Source organism: Vespa mandarinia, chromosome 6 (genome assembly GCF_050613455.1).
Source record: "Vespa mandarinia isolate Hongniang chromosome 6, ASM5061345v1, whole genome shotgun sequence".
NCBI lineage: Eukaryota > Metazoa > Arthropoda > Insecta > Hymenoptera > Vespidae > Vespa > Vespa mandarinia.
Window position 1 is genome coordinate 8,520,001 of NC_140815.1, and position 17,500 is coordinate 8,537,500.

General features: G+C 34.0%; 1 protein-coding gene across 6 annotated transcripts in view; it reads left to right on the forward strand.

Moving 5' to 3' along the window:
* The window catches only part of nAChRalpha6 (nicotinic acetylcholine receptor alpha6), a 246,307-nt gene that overhangs the window by 172,471 nt on the left and 56,336 nt on the right, over positions 1-17,500 (forward strand). For 5 of the 6 annotated variants that reach the window (XM_085657693.1, XM_085657692.1, XM_085657696.1 and 2 more), the window contains exon 9: positions 11,093-11,179. The exons of the other annotated variant lie outside the window; for it this stretch is intronic. In XM_085657693.1, coding sequence (XP_085513819.1) covers positions 11,093-11,179 — 87 coding nt within the window. The remainder of the gene's footprint in view (positions 1-11,092; positions 11,180-17,500) is intronic. 6 annotated transcript variants of the gene reach the window in all.

Genomic DNA, 17,500 nt, shown 5'->3' on the forward strand with positions numbered 1-17,500 from the left:
GCTTTACCTTTTCCTGATTTGTTCGGACGTTCTTTACGAGGGTCAATTAAGCTCACAGCAATTTAAATAAATGTCGAATTCGTTCTTATTAGACATAACATCGAATGGTCTCTTATCTAGATAAGTGGATTGATAACCGTCCAAGTTCGCTTAGTTAGTAAAAGAGAAGTTAAGGGATCACTCTCTCTCTCTCTCTCTCTTTTTTTTCTCTCAAGGAGATTTCGTTGAAATCAAATTCTATTCCTTACAGGACGAACGTTTTTCTGGATGGAGAACGAAACTACTGGGGATTTGATCTCACTCGATGTGCAATCCCATATATTCTCATTTTCGACGACTGACCCTTGTCTCGTTCTTCACTGATTCTTCTTCTTCTTCTTCGTCTTCATCTTCGTCTTCGTCTTTAACATTTAATGATACCCTTTCGTCGAGAAGCTTTTCTTCCACTAAAAACTAACTTCCACTCGAATCCATTTTGACTTGTCTATATATATATATATATATATATATACACACATACAGAGTTATATATATATAACTCTTTTTATCTTTCTATCTGACAAACTAGACTTTCCTAATTATGATAGATTTATTGTGAATTAGATGAAACGTTTTCTTATTTTCACGATTTTTCGTCTATCTATATCATTTTGATCAAACTGAGAAATTCCCTAGACAATTCCCACAGAATCTCGTTAAGTTCTAACAATTTATCGTTATAACATCACTACAAGATATTTTTCCAATTTTCATCCTTAAAATTAACTTTATAATAATATAAAGATTTATTTTATCCCAATGGATACACTTGTATATATGTATATAAATACTATCTATTTTATTTTCATCAAATTTCTTTGCATAAACTTCGATAAAACGAAATGCCATTGTCGTTGTAAGTGATGTACGTTTATCGTTATACTCCTAATATAATAAAATCAAAGATTATTTCTCTTTCGATCGAGTAGGTCTCATCGAATTGCCAACTATCGGATCAAGAACGAACGAGAGCCGGTGACTTTTGTTCGAATCCTTTTGGCTTATCCGATCCCGCATATTCGAACCCCCTATACATATATATTCTTGAATTATTATTTATGATTATTGAAAAGTATAGTTTGAATTTGATGATACATAAATCTTTAGCGATACTTACATACATAATATATATATATATATATATATATATATATATATATTTTTTTTTCAGTTCTTTTAACATATCTTTGAACAATATCAGTTCAGTTAAAATTTGTATAAATTCAATTGCTTTTTTTTTTTAGATTATATTAAATAAATAAATTAAATTTAAAGGTGGAAATATTTGTAGGCATTCTCTCTCTCTCTCTTTCTCTCTATTTTTGCCCTTTAAGTAGATATACTATTTTTCAAAAGAGTATAATTTTCCATATCGAATTATATTACGAAATTATATATTCCGATGAATGATAATTTAATTAAAGATTTAAACGCACGACATATATATACTCGAGCGATTCGAGATTTCGCGATTATATTATAAACATTGAATATTCGTCGAAATGTAGAGAGTAAACAGGTTCCACCGTTTGAATTTTATCGTATACTTCATAATAATCTCGTTATCTTAATAATCCTACTACAAAAATATCGGATTAATTTCGAATGAATTTGCATTATTCCGTAGGAACGATTTTAAAACTAAAGATCAATTCGTATTTATCATTTAAAAAGAAGAAAAAAAAAAAACGATAAATAGAAATCTTATAATACTCGTTATCGCGAGATATAAACGATGGATATTTAAATGTTTCATTGTAGGTAAGTACTATAAAGAATTATTTTAAATCTATCTATTGTGATACGATATAAAGTCTAATAGGAATACGTAAACTGTAAAGAAAAATTGGACGGTTGTCAAGGACACCGGTGCATTTGGCGTTACCGTATTGGACGTAGTTTAAACGAGACTTAATATCGACCCTTTAAACTTTACGACTTTCTCTTATCTATCCATCTATCTATCTATTCTTTTTCTTTTTGTCATTCTTGCGTAGCTTGCTACTTTCTTCTTTTTCTTTCTTTTTTTTTTTTTTTACTCTTTTTATACTCCCTCGAGTGATGTTCTCAAATATAAAACGTAAAGAGACATTATTCGTTGAAATGTGTCCGCGTTAAAGAATGTATTCCGTTGCAAGAAAATTATTTTAAATGACTCTCTCTCTCTCCCTCTCTTTCTTTTTCTTTTTCCTTTCTTCCTTTTTTCTTTTATTTTTTCTTTTTTGTTCCTCCTTTTCGGATTATAATCGTCAAAGTCGATGTTCTGAAGATAAGAAGAGAAGGACTCGCTGAGTTTGTTCTTATTAAGAATTCTCACGACGTATTTATCCTTCGCTTTCTGCTTCTTATCCTTTTACCATGGGGTCTTCTTCTCTCTTTCACGTTGTCCTTTTTCTTTTTTCTTTCTTTCATTTTTTGTTTCCTTTTTTCTTTTATCTTTTCTTTCTCTCTCTCTCTCTCTCTCTCTCTGTCTTCCTCGGAGAGTTTCTTTACATCGTGCTTCTGAGAGAGGGAGAAACATCCGGTGTGAAAAAAAAAAAAAAAAAGGTAAACAGCCCCAATGCCAAGAGCACGTTCCTCGTTCCGGAACTTGTTCTTCTTCCGTTCAAATTGCGCCAGGACCGATCGTGCGGCTAACATTCCGCGAGAAACTGACTGCTAAAGTATTGAAACTCCGTTCTCTCGCTTTTTCGACCCTTTTCCCACTTTTATCACGTATTCGAACAGCTATATATATATATATCTTCTTCTATTCTTTCAACTCGACTCTTTTATTCGCCATAAGCGTGCCTCTCTCTATCTCTTTCTCTCTCCCTCTTTCTCTCTCTCTCTCTTTCTCTCTCTCTCTCTTTCTCGTACTCTTATTGCCACGGGTCAAGACGAAGCGAAAAGAAGATATAAATTTCACGTGATAATACTGAAAATGTACCATAGTATTTCTCCTTCCCTCCATCGACAGAGATATCGTAATAAGTTTTTGGTAATAACGATCGAAATGAAGGGAACGAAAAAAGAAAAAAAGGAAAAAAAGAAAGATAATAAAAAAAAGAATGAAAGAAAGAAAGAAATAAAATAAAAAGATAAGAAGAGAGATTATTAAAACAAAAAGATATCTCTCGAGCATAATTGATAAAATATTTTTGTCGTACTTGTTATTTTCTTCGTAGATATTTCCTATGTTACTTTAGTTTTCTTTAATACTTAAGCGATATAGACCGTAAAAGTTAGACCTGGTCTCTTGGCGGGAAAATTGAAATATTCAAGGTTTGTACGACACGAAGGAGGAGGAGGAGAAGGAAGAGGAGGAGGAACAGAGAGGGGGATGGGAGTTAACCGGGCAAAATAAGTAAGTAGTTGCTTACTACATCGGACGGAAGAAGTCTGAAGCTTCATCCGCATTAGCTGCAATCGAATGATTTTATCCTGATCTCGATTTCTCTCGCTCTTAGAACAGAACCAGGACGACCTTGTTAAGGATTCTAGTAACGTTCTTTCTTATTATACGCATTCCTTCATGAAATTCCATTCCTCTTTTAGCTTTCGTAAGACGAAACTCTTGGTATACGGCAATAGATAAATCAAACGTAATTGATTATCGATTGTATCCACGATTTTGTCATTGCATTTCATCGTAATATTATTATTAATAATAATAATAACGACAACAAATTTCTTCCTAAGAAATCTAAATATTTGATTTTATTGATTCTCAATTTATCATTGTTCGTTCCAGCTTGTTTCGAGTATCGAAAATTATTTTCCATCTCTCATTAGAAAAAAAAAAAAGAAATCGATGAACCAATTATTTTTGTCGACACAATAACGACGGTGGTTAGATAGGCCTCGTTTGCGAGAGTGAGAAAGAGAGCGAGAGAGAGAAAGAGGGAGAAAGAGAGAGAGAGAGAAAGAGAGAGAGAAATAGAGAATGAGTTTCCAAAGAAGTTTTTTCAAAAGAGCCGATCGAAAACCACCAGTATCTGTTCGTAACAGTCGCTCCATTTTCCTAGCAACGTTATTCTCTGCCCTTTCCAATTCTCCCTTTTGTCTTTCGTCCTTGACGTATTTACCATTGTTATGACTTCACGTCGTTAGTTCGTCCGACGTCGTTCGGTTAAGTACAACTCTCCCTTCATCATCTTAGCTTTAAGATTTCGCGAATACTATCACGGTTATGTTTAAATGTCTGGTATGTATTTTAATCGCTTTAAAAATTAAAATTCATTTTGTATAAAAAATGAAAATCTATAAAAAATTTATATATATATATATATATGTATTTTTATATAAATATTTCTTTCAAGCTATCTCTTTTTTCTTTCTTTTCTTCTTTTTTCCCTTCTCTATTTTTTTATTATCATTAATATCGTCATCGTCATCATTTCGAAATATTTCCCCCATCATTTCCGTTATCATTATTATCGACTTTAAATATTTAACTTTTTCACCTTCGACGATTAATCATCACAAAATAGGAGAGGAGGAGAGGATTAGAGAGAAATTTGGCATCCCTATATTGCATAAAGCGATGAACTTTCTTCCATTTTCTAGTTGAACATTTGATGCGCTTGAAGTTTCTCTCCGCATTCTGAGAACACATGGGCACGGATCGACGACGCGCTTCTCAAAACTTCTCCTCTAACTTAAGACTTATTAGAGTTTCTCCACGAGAGAGAGAAATAGAGAGAGAGAGAGAGAGATCGATATTTTCGGTCGCTGTAATAACATCACCACGAGAACACTGTGATTGATCGGCCCCCAATTATTTCAAATTTGATCTTTACGAAAATTTTACTCACGATTTTGTTAGATCCTTAGAATCAGGATTAACCCAATTTAAAATAAAAAATCCTATCCAAAGAAGGATAAACTTTTTCGTTAATTGTATTGGATAGAATCTTTGAAGTGAACAATACGAGTGAATCGACAAATGATTTCAATCGTTAACGATCAGAAAAATAAGAAAAGTTTCTCTTCTTTTTTTTTTTTTTTTTTTTTTAAAATGAGTGGATTTATCTTATTTTTACTTTTTCTTTTGTTCTTTTTTTTTCAATTTTTCTTTAGCTCTTATTTTTCGTACGTGTACGGAATCAAAAATGTCAACCTTAATTCTCTCGAAATAGGATCCTTTAAAGTTTCTTCTTTTCTGATTACGAACGCCATAACGTCTAAATCGTAGCACGTGATACATCATCCTTAACGTTCGCACGATATATATATATATATATATATACACACACACACATATATAATACGTTATACAGCCTAAGTGGTGTTTCTTTCAGGAAACTTTTCTTTTTCCCTTTTTTCTTTTTCTTTTTTTTTTTCTTTTTAACTCGACAGTCGGTCAAACTACGTGCGGAACGTGCTATTCGGAAATATAGACGCTTTAATTTAAAAACGTATTGCATTAGAGATAGGAAAAGTTTTAATTGTACTATCTATCCTACTTTTCCATCGAATTTTATTTTTTACGTGGTTTAAATTCAAACATCTGTATTGAAAATATTGAACGATTTCGACGGAAATGGAAATAAAACGTTAAACGTTTCCCCTCTAATCTTTCACTTGTCAAATCGTCCTGACATCTCGATCATTTAATCCCCGTCATATCCTACGATACAGAGTAACTAATCTCTCATATGTACCCATCTTGTTCACATATATATATATATATACATACATACATAGCTTCCCTATCTCTTTTATCACTTATTACAATTAAATCTCTCTAGGCTGTTGACATATTTTTTTTTTTGACTTACATATATCTTGCTGATGAAAAATCTCTTTCGAAGAAATTAAAATTGTCTCGAACTCTTTCTAATTTTCACAAGAAAGAAAGAAACAAAGGAGAAAATAAATAAAACAAAATCAACGTTAAAAAACAAATCTCTATTAATCGTCTTAACGTAGCCCTTATCGTAAATCAATTCAAAACTTTTCTCTTGATACATACGTACACGTGAATTATACATATTTATGATAAAAATTAAAATATTGTGAAAGCTGACAGAAGTGTGATAAAAGAAAAAAGAAAAAGAAAAAAAAAAGAAAAAAAAGAAATGTAAAAGAAGAAAAAAGAAAAGAAGGAAAAATCAAAAAGAAAAAGAGTAAAGAGGCTTCTTGCTCGAGAGTCTATGAATGAAATCTCCATAATAACGCGTAAATTCCGAATGGGAAGAGTCGAGTGACAAGAAGAAGAAAGATATTACGAATTTCATTAACCGAATAAATACGGGATAAATACAACGGGCTGTTGTCCATAAGGTATCCAAGCTTGCCAGCCCTCCAATCCCTCTTTCTCTCTCTCTCTCTCTCTTTTCTCCTGTAAAGAGAAAAGAAAAAGAAGTAGTATGTGTATTTGATCGAACATTACCATGACAAAGGGGATTGAGTCTGTGTGCCTGTGTGTGTGTCTGTATATGTGTATTTCCGTTATATTCACCACCTACGTTTCCACCCTCTTACCCTTCCACTCCAAAGCTCTTCCAACCACTATCACTACCACCTAACCCTGTCTCTCATCCCTCCTTCCTCCCTCCCTCCCTCTCTCTCTCTCTCTCTCTCTCTCTCTCTCCTTGACACACCTAGCGTACATCGTCTTTCACCTTGGCACGATTAATACGCTCGCGCGTTTCCGAGTAGCTCCCACGACTATGATCCCATTGCCCACTTCTAAATGATCCGTGAAACAAATTGATTTATTACTCTGGCTCTGTATCTGTTTCAGAAATGTGAAATTATATCGAGTGCGAAACGTCTAATTTTTTGGATTTTTCTTTTCCTCTTCTTGTTTTTTTTCTCCTTTTTTTTTTCTTCTTTCATTTTACTTTATATTTTGTTCCTTTACGTTTTCGTTATTTTACATATGCAATGAATAAATTATCATCAGTATATACAATAAATAATAATAATTATTATTATTTAATATTATTATTATTATTATTATTATTATTATTATTATTATTATTATTATTATTATTATTATTATTATTATTATTATTATTATGACATTTTACGAATTGTATTTATATAAAATTTATAAAAGCGTTCGAGCGTTTGTAATACGTTATAATTTATCGATTTTTAATTTATTATTAAAACGATAAATTTATTTAATGTCACGATAGAGTAAAATGATTTTGTTTTATTTCATTATAGATATATATATATATATAAAATTTTATTGAATAGAAATAGAAATTTAATATCGCGTAATCATCACGCGTTATCGTATCACATTTACTATGCTCTGATCTACAGTTTACGGACATACGGTATCTGCTTTATAAGCAAGATTTACGATACGACGTACGCACTATTGCTTGACTAAAGAGAGAGTGAGATTGATCGTACAGGCAATTGAGATTAAGCGATCCTTCGTCAAAGGTACAACGGGTCCATTGAGATTTGTCTATCTGTTTATCTCTCTCTATCTTCCTATTTCTCTTTCTCTCTCTCTCTCTATCTATTTCTCTCTATTTCCCTCCATTTCCATTTCTCTCTCATTCTCTCTCTCTATCTCTCTCTCTATCGCTCTCCATCTCTCTCTCTATCTCTCTCTCTATCGCTCTCCATCTCTCTCTCTCTCTCTCTCTCTCTTTTTTTAATGGGTTTTTACACATTCACGAGATATCAGAACGTTGGTTTACATTTGATAACGTTACCGAATATCATATTTCCCCATGTAAAAATTCGTTTGAAAAATTTCATATATATGTATGTACATACACACACATACACACACACACACACACACACATATATATATATATATATATCCTTACCAATGGATTCTGTCTCTCTACGTACAATGTTATTCAAAGATATATCCTCGTTAAACATATTTCACCCACGAGACGACGGCTTTATTGTGATCCTTTGTATCGGTTGGTTCATTAACTTAATTGCCTCGTTAATATTAGCTTTTGCATTCGTGTTCAATCGTACATATATACATATATACATTGAAAATCGTTCATATATAAACTTCCTCATGGTTTATATCCTCTCTTTCACTTCTTCTTCTCCTCCCCTTTTCTCTCTCTCTCTCTCTCTCTCTCTCTCTCTCTCTCTTTTTCGATACGATGAGAAAATTTTAGCTAGCGACAATAAAAAATTGAAGCGAACGATGTAATAAGTTATTAATTTTTTCTTTCTTCCTTTCTCCTTTTCGCTTCTTTTTTTTCCTTTTTCGTTTCTTTCTTTCTTCCCATTCCTCTCTTCCCCCTCGTCTCGAGCAAGAGAAAAGAAGAGAAGAGAGAAGGAACGAGAACAACTTTAAATACGAAATTTTTAATATAAATTGCGCATCGTTGGTTTTCATTTCTCGACGCAACAACCGCCTTCCGTTTCATTTATTAATTTTGTAAAATTCTCATTCTCGGCCAAATGAAAAATTTGCCATGCAGCATAGAGGAAGGATGGATAAGGGGGAGGGGGGGAGGTAGGTGGAGAAAAAGAAAAAAGAAGGGAAAAAAATGATTGCGACGTGAACGATTCGTTCGTTTCCATTTAAAAAAAAAAAATAGTCGAATAGGATAGAATGACAGAGTTCAAAATACGATGGGGAAAGATTTCGTGACGGAAATCTACAATCGCGTTAAATTTACACGTTCAAAGGGACTGTGCGCGTGCGCATACAAAAAGAATGGCTTTACGTTCTTTTGCCAGATTCGTTCGATTTTTTAGGAAGTTCCGAAAAAAAAATTTTTCAAAAATTTGTTACGGATACGTCCGACAAAGAACGAATTTCCATCCTCGATGAGAGGGTTGAAACAAACTCGTGAAAGGATTATGATAGGAGCAGAGAGAGAGGGAGAGAGAGAGAAAGAGAGAGAGAGAGAGAAAAGAGAAGGGTTGATTTTAAATTGTCCCTGGCGCGTCGCGCTTCTGAATAAAATTAAATTAGCTCGTGTATATCAACGCAGAAATGCGCGGCAGTCGGACATTTGTAAAATGGCCGAGCACCACCCAAATTGCCAGCGTACACGGAAAATTTCATTTTGTACTTTTGGTTAATTCAATGCTGGTCGAGATGCGGGGGCGTGGCGTGGCGTGGTGCAATGAGGAAGGGCGAGAGGAGAGGGAGGGAAATATAAAAGAACAATAATTGCTATAGAATTATCGTAAGAGTGAAATAATAAAATTCATAAAATGGTTAATACGAATTAATCGTCCTATCGTCGTTCATCATTGTCATCGTCATCATCATTGTCATAATCATTCGATCATTTTTTGTTATAAAAAAAAAAAAAAATGGAAAATGAAAAGCGTAAGAATGTCAAAGTCCATTATAAAATATATGTAATTAATTTTTAATATAAGATTTTATAGCGAAAAGTTTATCGTCCATGGTACGTTTGATGAACGTTTGAATATTAATTGTAAGAAATTAATTGCTCGCTATACATACCTCTCGTATATCTTAAACCCTCGTAAAACATGAGGTAAGTGGTACCTCAGCTGTCCATTAAAACCCTCGATCTTATTTGGCGGTTTGCCACTCCCAAGGCGGATGCAGGTTTGTCGTGGTTACCCTAACCAAAGAAGATACCCGTCGAAATACGACCTCGTACTCTTATCCGGTCGAACGATCGTTCCAGTGCTGCACAAAGCCGAAGCTTTAAGCGCATTAGAGCTTAAGGTTTGTTCGAAGATGTGAACACATGCCGTTTGGTATCTATCGATCGAACGATCGATCGATCGATCGATCGATCGATTGGTCGATAGGTCAATGGGTCGCTCGGTTGGTCGATCAATTTATTTATTGACGCCCAATAAAAATGTTCTTTCGGTGATTAAAACACCGAAATGGATGATCGAGCTATAAAAAATAAATGAACGATAACGAAGCATTTTCAAACTTCGTCAAAAAATAAACGAACGATCTATGAAAAATATCTATATGTTCAAATGAAAATCTTTCTGTTCGTTCGTATTCATATTGAAAATTTATCAACGAAATGAAACGAGCTATGAAAATATTTTAACCTATTGCAAATTCTTTCATTATTATTCGCTTGGAACTACCCCTTTATTTCACGATGTAATCATTTTTTCACTCCCTGTTACACAAGTATCGTTAGCCAAGCTATGTACTTTCTTGTTAAATTATTCGGAAGTTAACTTAGATAAATTTTTAGTAATCAACAGTGCGAATATTTTCTTTCTCTCTCTATCTCTCTCTTTCTCCCTAGCTCTCTTACTTTCTAGGATATGATCACGTTTCTCTTCCAAAAACTATGAGAAAAACGAAGTGCGATCTTTCGAACGAATTTCCGGTACTCGTAGCAAGCTTTTAACGATAGTACTTCTAGAACTCTTATCAAGTGACTCCTTATGAATCCCGAAGCACCAGTTGGAATGAAATTTTCACGCTGGAGAATTCTCGGACGAAGTCGACTAGAGTTTGATGGGGTCATAGGATTTTTCTCTATCTGTCTATGTATATATATATATATATATTTTTTTTTTTTTATTTTTTACTTTTTTACGAGCGAATAAAAAAGTTGTTTCCAGAGACCTTAACTACTTTTTCAAAACTAAACGTTTGTTATTAATGATAGTAAGGCATTTTATATCAACGTAAAACGTGAATCGAAGGGAACACGACAAAGTTCATAAACTTCTTCAACTTAATCATCCATCTTTCATTAATAGAACGACACGAAGAAAAATTCATCTTTGATCGTTCGATTGGTTTTATCCGTTAAAAATTTTCTTCAATCGATATTTACGAATACGAAGATCAAGGATCGTTCGTGTTGCATCCGTGTATCTTGAAATATTTGTTTTTCAAAGATATTTATCCCCAAGGAAAACTTTCGATATAAGGATAAATTAATGTTGGCGAATGGATTTGAAAAGGGATACGAGAGAAAAGAATGAGAAAAATTAAAAAAGGAAGAGAAGATAAAAGAGACAAAAATAGGAAAAAAAAGATAAAAAAAAAAAAAAATAAAAATAACAATAATAATAAAAAAATAAAAAGAAAAAAGAAAAGGTAATCTTTACACATGTAAGTACTTTTGTTTTCAACCTGTCTATGCAGGAGTGACCATTCTGCTGTCGCTGACAGTTTTCCTGAACCTCGTGGCAGAAAGCATGCCGACGACCTCGGACGCTGTCCCTTTAATAGGTATCTATAATAATCATCAAATTCATCATGGTCATCGTTTTTCGCATCCTGGCAAGCGTGTTTATTTCAATCAAGTGTTTGTTATACATATATATATGTCTGTACATATTAACGTATCTACATATATACATATATTATATTCGTATACCTGTTGCCTGGCCCAAAGTTAATCCAAGTTATCCATAACTCCAATTTAATTACTCGTCTAATAATATTTGAATGAGGGTGGGGGAGGGGGTAGTGGAGAGGAAGGGAATGAGGATAGGATTTCCAACAAACAAACAAACGCAAACGAGTGCAAAAAACAAAGCGAAACAAAAGAAAAGTAAGGAAACAATAGAGAGTAAGGAAAAAAGAGAGAAAAAAAAAAGAAAAAAAAAAAAAAACAAAGCGACCGCGCGGAATGTGAAATTCTCGCGAGAATTTCTTAACTTTTATACCTTTCGATATATCGATCGATAGTCGGACGTGATGTTTTTATAACTGTGTACTTACCTGTACGTATGTACATGGAGAATTCGTGGGGAAAGAAAAAGTTGGGGCCGTTCAGGGGTAGTTTGGATTTGAACAACCTATTTTCTTCCACTTTCCCGACGATTGCTCTAACTATTAAGGTATTTTTTTTTTTTTTTTTTTTGGACTGACCCCTTTGGTCAATCTCACAACGAATGTTATTTGAATTATATGAAATTTGAAGTCTTCCATTTCATATATACAAAGGTATACCTGTATACTTTAACTTATCGTAGAAACGAGACGATGAGGAAAAAGATGGAAGTCGTTTAATGCGATCGATTAATCGTTGCTTTCACTCGTCGTTTCATCTTCATAAGAACTTTGATGAAAATGAAAATCGTAAGATCGAAAAAGTCGGATTATCCTCAACGTCGTTGCCTTCTACGGCGAGGCAATCGACCGTGCTTAAATTCTCGTAAGAGGAACCGAGAAGCTCGAAAACGAGTGGAATCGATTTGACGACGTCTACGAGAGATAGATAGATAGATAGATAGATAGAGAGAGAGAGAGAGAGAGAGAGAGATGGAACGAATCAAAAAATACGTCGTCAGAATAATTCACGATGTTAGATAGAGCCTTAATTCGAAAGGAGAAAAATGAGGAGAAAAATGAAGAGAAAAAAATTAGGGACTTCATGTGAGACAATTTGGAATAGTTGAAAAAGAAAATCTCTGAGCGAGAGCGAGAGAGAGAGAGAGAGAGAGAGAAAAAAAAAGAAAAAGAAGAAAATTTCTTCATCAGTTCGATCGGAAAGTTGAAACAAAGATACGAGCGAGGAAAGAGGGAGAGATCGTGGAAAATGGTGAAAAGTCGAATTTCACCGAAACTCGTAGCTATTCGTTTGATCCTACCGAATCGACTCGAATGTCCCACGAAATCACTCGGTAGACGAGAAATTGCAAAGACTCTTTTCGGTGAGTCACGATTATATCCGCTCCCTTTTACCCTTTCATTCATACGAAAAAATCTATTTGGTCGAAGGGAAAAGCGAGTAAAACTATTGTGTCCTGACTGATAAATATTCTTTCTTTCTCTCTCTTTTTCTCTCTCTTTCCAACCCTTTATCTAATTTTTCTATCTCTCTCTCTCTCTCTCTCTCTCTCTCTCTCTCTCTCTCTCTCTCTCTCTCTCTCTTTCTCTCTTCCTTTTTTTTCATTTTTTTATTTCCTTTCCAAGTAAATCGTCAATATCCCTTTTGTCCGTGATTATTGTCGTAGAAAAACAAAATATAAAATGGATCGTTCGAACAACATTTTAATTTCGAAGGTACGAATCTTGTTGCCTCATGCCTGACATAACTCCACACAACCTTTATATTACACTCTTCTCTTAAAAAAAAAAAAAAAAAAAAAAAAAAAAGAAAGTAAAAGGAGCCCCATTTGTCTTGCAATTGTTAGAGTATTTTTCTTAGGGATATGCTGAAAAATAGTCACATAATTGTTGAACAGTTGCACGATTTTGTACCTCTTTGTGTCTTTCCTATACATGATCACTAATCACATTTTTTAATTAACACACACGATCGATGAAATTTACGGTATATATATATATATATATATATATATATATATATATATATAAAATATATACGCTATAAATTATTTCTCGATCGATGCTGCAGCTAAAAAAAAAAAGAGAGAAAAAAACAAGAAAAAAACGTAGTTTTCCGAACCTCTTACACATTTCAAAAATCAAAAAAAAAAAAATCAAAAAAATTAAAAAAGAGAGTTCTCTCCCGTAGCGATAAATATTAGATCGTTAATGTTATTGTGTTAAGTTTCCATAGTAAAATATAGTTCCCGTAACCTCTCACACTCAGTCCCTCTACCAGACCCTATCATCCCATGTTCGCTATACGCCACACATTGTGCGTTATGCATCATGGAAAGTTTCGTTGTAAATTTTGAGTTTGGAATTTGCGGTGGTCACACCGCGTAAATTCGTCGTCACCGATGCTATGCGAAAGCCCGACGTGTCACATTGTTTCAACGAGATAACAAAACTAAAGATCTAATCGTTTTAATTAAATTGGTTATACGACGATTAACTTTCTTCATTACGACGTATAAAACAACATATTAATTATAAAGATATCTTTCATTCTTAAATTAATAATCCGTTAATAATCCGATCTAAGATTTCGATAATTCAGATAATTCATTATGAAATATGAACATTTCGTAGTAATACATAATTTCTATATAAGAAATATATACATATATATGTAGATATAATTTACGTTCGGCCGAATTTAATACTCGTCGATTTCAGAATGAATTTATTATTAGTTGTTATTGTCTCGACGCTTTACGAAGACTACCAAAGATAAATAGATAGATAGAGATGGAGAGAGAGAGAAAGAGAAAGAGAGAGAGAGAGGGAGATAGAGAGACATAGAGGTCGTAATTTCTCGTGGATAAACAATTAATGAGAAGTGAATTGTAAACATATTTTATACGTTCATTTAGGTTATGGTAGAGTAATAACAAATGATATCAATCATAATACACACGTATCTGATATTAATCAACGAAGAGATAAGAAAGATATTTTAGGAAAGAGAATTGAAAATTATGGATATAGAAGATCAGAGAGGTTGGAGGGGGAGTGAGAGAGAAGGATAGAAATTTGGCACTCAAGGATTGTTACGTTGTTACGTTAGTAGTTAGAGAAACGTGCGAGAGAAGAGATAAAATCGATCGACCTACGCTTGTAACTGTCGATTCGAGATTTCAATTAATCTCGATTTACTCCCAATCTTCGTTTGGTCGTTTCAGCAGATGAGCTTCGTTGGAGTAGCTACGATTCAAGTTAACGGGATGATTTCTCTCTTTTCTATGTCTCTCTTCCTTCTTCTCCTCTGTATCTCCTCTCCCCCCCCCATTTTTCTCTTTCTCTCTCTCTCTCTCTCTCTCTCTCTCTCTCTCATTCTTTCTGTTTCAATCGATGGTTCATACAAATCGTGAAAACCACACACACACACACACACATATATTTCGGATAACGGTGACATTTTTCGTACGTGATAATTCATTCGGCCAAATTCAATTTCATTTTGCCGTAACACTTATTCGCGGACGCTATAAACTCCTCCTCTCTCGGATAACCATACTATTTTAACGAGGAATTCGATAATCGAAAAAAAGAATGAAAAGATAAAAAAGAAAAAAAAAGAAAAAGAAGAAGAATAAGTAGAAGAAGAAGAACGAGTTATCTCATCTCTCTCTCTCTCTCTCTCTCTCTCTCTCTCTCTCTCTCTCTCTCTCTCTCTCTTTCTCGTGCGCGCGCGTTCTAATTTGATACTCGTTTTACTCGTTCAAACATCAGGTCTAATCATTTCATTTTCACCGAACAAAACGAATGCATTTAATTGATATCCCGTTCGATCATTCTCAAATAAAAAAAGAGATTCGTATCTAGGAATAAAAGATGTAACGAAAAACTATTCGTTGAGTAACGAAGTTGGGGAAAAATATGAAGAGAATACGTTCCACGTAGTCGTCATGGAAAACCGAGCTATGGCAAAAAACTGAACGAGAGAAAAAAGAAACAGAAAGAGAGAGAGAGAGAGAGAGAGAGAGAGAGGGGGGGGTAAAGTTTACCGCGTGCTCCGAATGCAACGCACATTTCCGAGTTACGCGAGAAGATGTCGGAGAAAGTTTAATTAAACCGCGAGTACTACTCGTCTTATTTTGTCGCTTTCCTATCTCTCTTAATGCATAACAAGAAGAATGAGAGATATCTGTCGTTGTGAGAAGAAGAAGAAAGAGAGAGAGAGAGAGAGAGAGAGAGAGAGAGAGAGAGAGAAAGGGAATAAAAAATAATATATATACATATATACATATATATATATATATATATATATATATATCTTCATTTGTATTCATAAGTATATTCGTTTCATCTGTAGAAAAAAAAAAAAGGAAAAAAGAAATGCGTGGAAGAGAAAGAAAATTTTATTTCTTTTTTTTTCTTTCTCTCTCTCTCTCTCTCTCTCTCTCTCTTTCTTTTATTTTTCTTGAATTTTCGTTTCTCATTTTTCTATTGGATAGAAAAAGTCATAGAGAAGGTTCAGAGGACACGTTTCTATCTCGAAAATTGCACTCGAAGCATCTTCCCTTTTTCTTTCCCCTCTCTCTCTCTCTCTCTCTCTCTCTCTCTCCCTCTCTCTCTCTTTTTCCATTTCTATATCTCCTTAGCTAGATTTTCCTCGAGAATTTCCTCTTTCTCGTAGCAATTAGCGCCGTCGCAGCTGACTCAAGAGCAAATGGAATTCTAATGACTGATTAGCGATCGCTTTGATATCCCCCGTACGTTTTGAATTCCTCTTTTGATTAAAAGTCGGCCTCTCGTATCTTCGAATTATACGATAACAGAGAATGCTCGTAAATTTGAACAATTTGAGCATGATGGATTCGTTTGAACGATTCAGGCTCTTAAATATCTGTCTAAGATTCTATTCTACTAATACGTCTTTATAAATCGTTATTGATTGCATTCGATGTAGATAAATCATTATGTTGATTTCTGTTTATTTTGAGTAAACTAATGATGTATATATTTGTTGACGTTAAACACGAATTAGTCTTCTTCGAACTTAATCTCTTATATATATATTATGTTTGTGTCTGTGTCTGTGTGTGTGTGTGTGTCACATAAATCTTTGATATCAATCATTCTGATCGTCAAGGACTACTGTACAACTAGGAAACATCTAGTTGGGCTTATCCTTTGGCATCAGGCATAAGCGTTAAATCGAAAACGATATTCTACACAAAGGGCTACAATCGACATAACGTAACGCCATCAAGGTCGTTTGAATAGAAACACCAATGAAAGGAGTGGGCGGGGGTACCAAGAGAGGTGTCCAACCAAGCCAATAGCCAACGTTCGTTGGATCGAGAGCCCTACCATCGATTTTCCCCAGTTTCTTGTTCTGGTCATTGGCTCTTTGTACACCCTTCCTTTGATTCTGATGCATTCACTTCCTCGTTTTGAATAATCATGCGGCGTGTACTAATGTCCGACACGATTGATGTTTCCTTTCAGACGATTTCATTCTTTCGTCTCTTTGTTCTTTTCATTATTTTTCTTTTTGTTCTTTTTCTCGCGCGCCCCGTCCCCCTTTTCTTTTCCCTTTTCTTTTTTTTCTTTTCTTTTTCTTTTTCTCTTTTTAGATTGTCTCAAAGCTTCGATTTTATTTTTCCCTTTGTGAATGTTACTTCGAAATTAAATTTATTAATGATCTTATACGTTGGTAAAAAAAATTGGTAGTCTATATACGTACGAGTATCATCGTCCTGGAAAATTGAAAATTGAAAATCGAATTTTACACGGTGCTAAGATCGAAAAATTGAAAAATACTTTTGTAGGGTGACCTATTTTCCTTTTTCGCAGCATGTACATTTTCTCTTCGATCTTTACGACACCATGTCGTCATCATCATCGTCGTCTTCGTCTTCGTTGTCGTTGCTGTCGTCGTTGTCGTCTTTCTTACGATCCATCCTTGGAAGGAATACGCCTTCGGATATTTTCTCGAAGAACATGGAACGTGGAAAATCGTTTTCGAAATACATAACCGAGATTTTTGCGAATACACGATTTATCTACGTAAAAGTCGAACGAGAGATATGTAACATGAATGGTTTCCATCGAATCAAAATTCGATTCGCAAGAAAAAAAAAAAAACAGGGAAAGAAAACAGAAATAAAAAAGGGAAACATTTTCCAAAAGATGTGCCTTAGGAAAAAGTCTTTGCTCCACGATAATTTTCATCATTTTCATTTATTTTGTTCATTTTTGGGT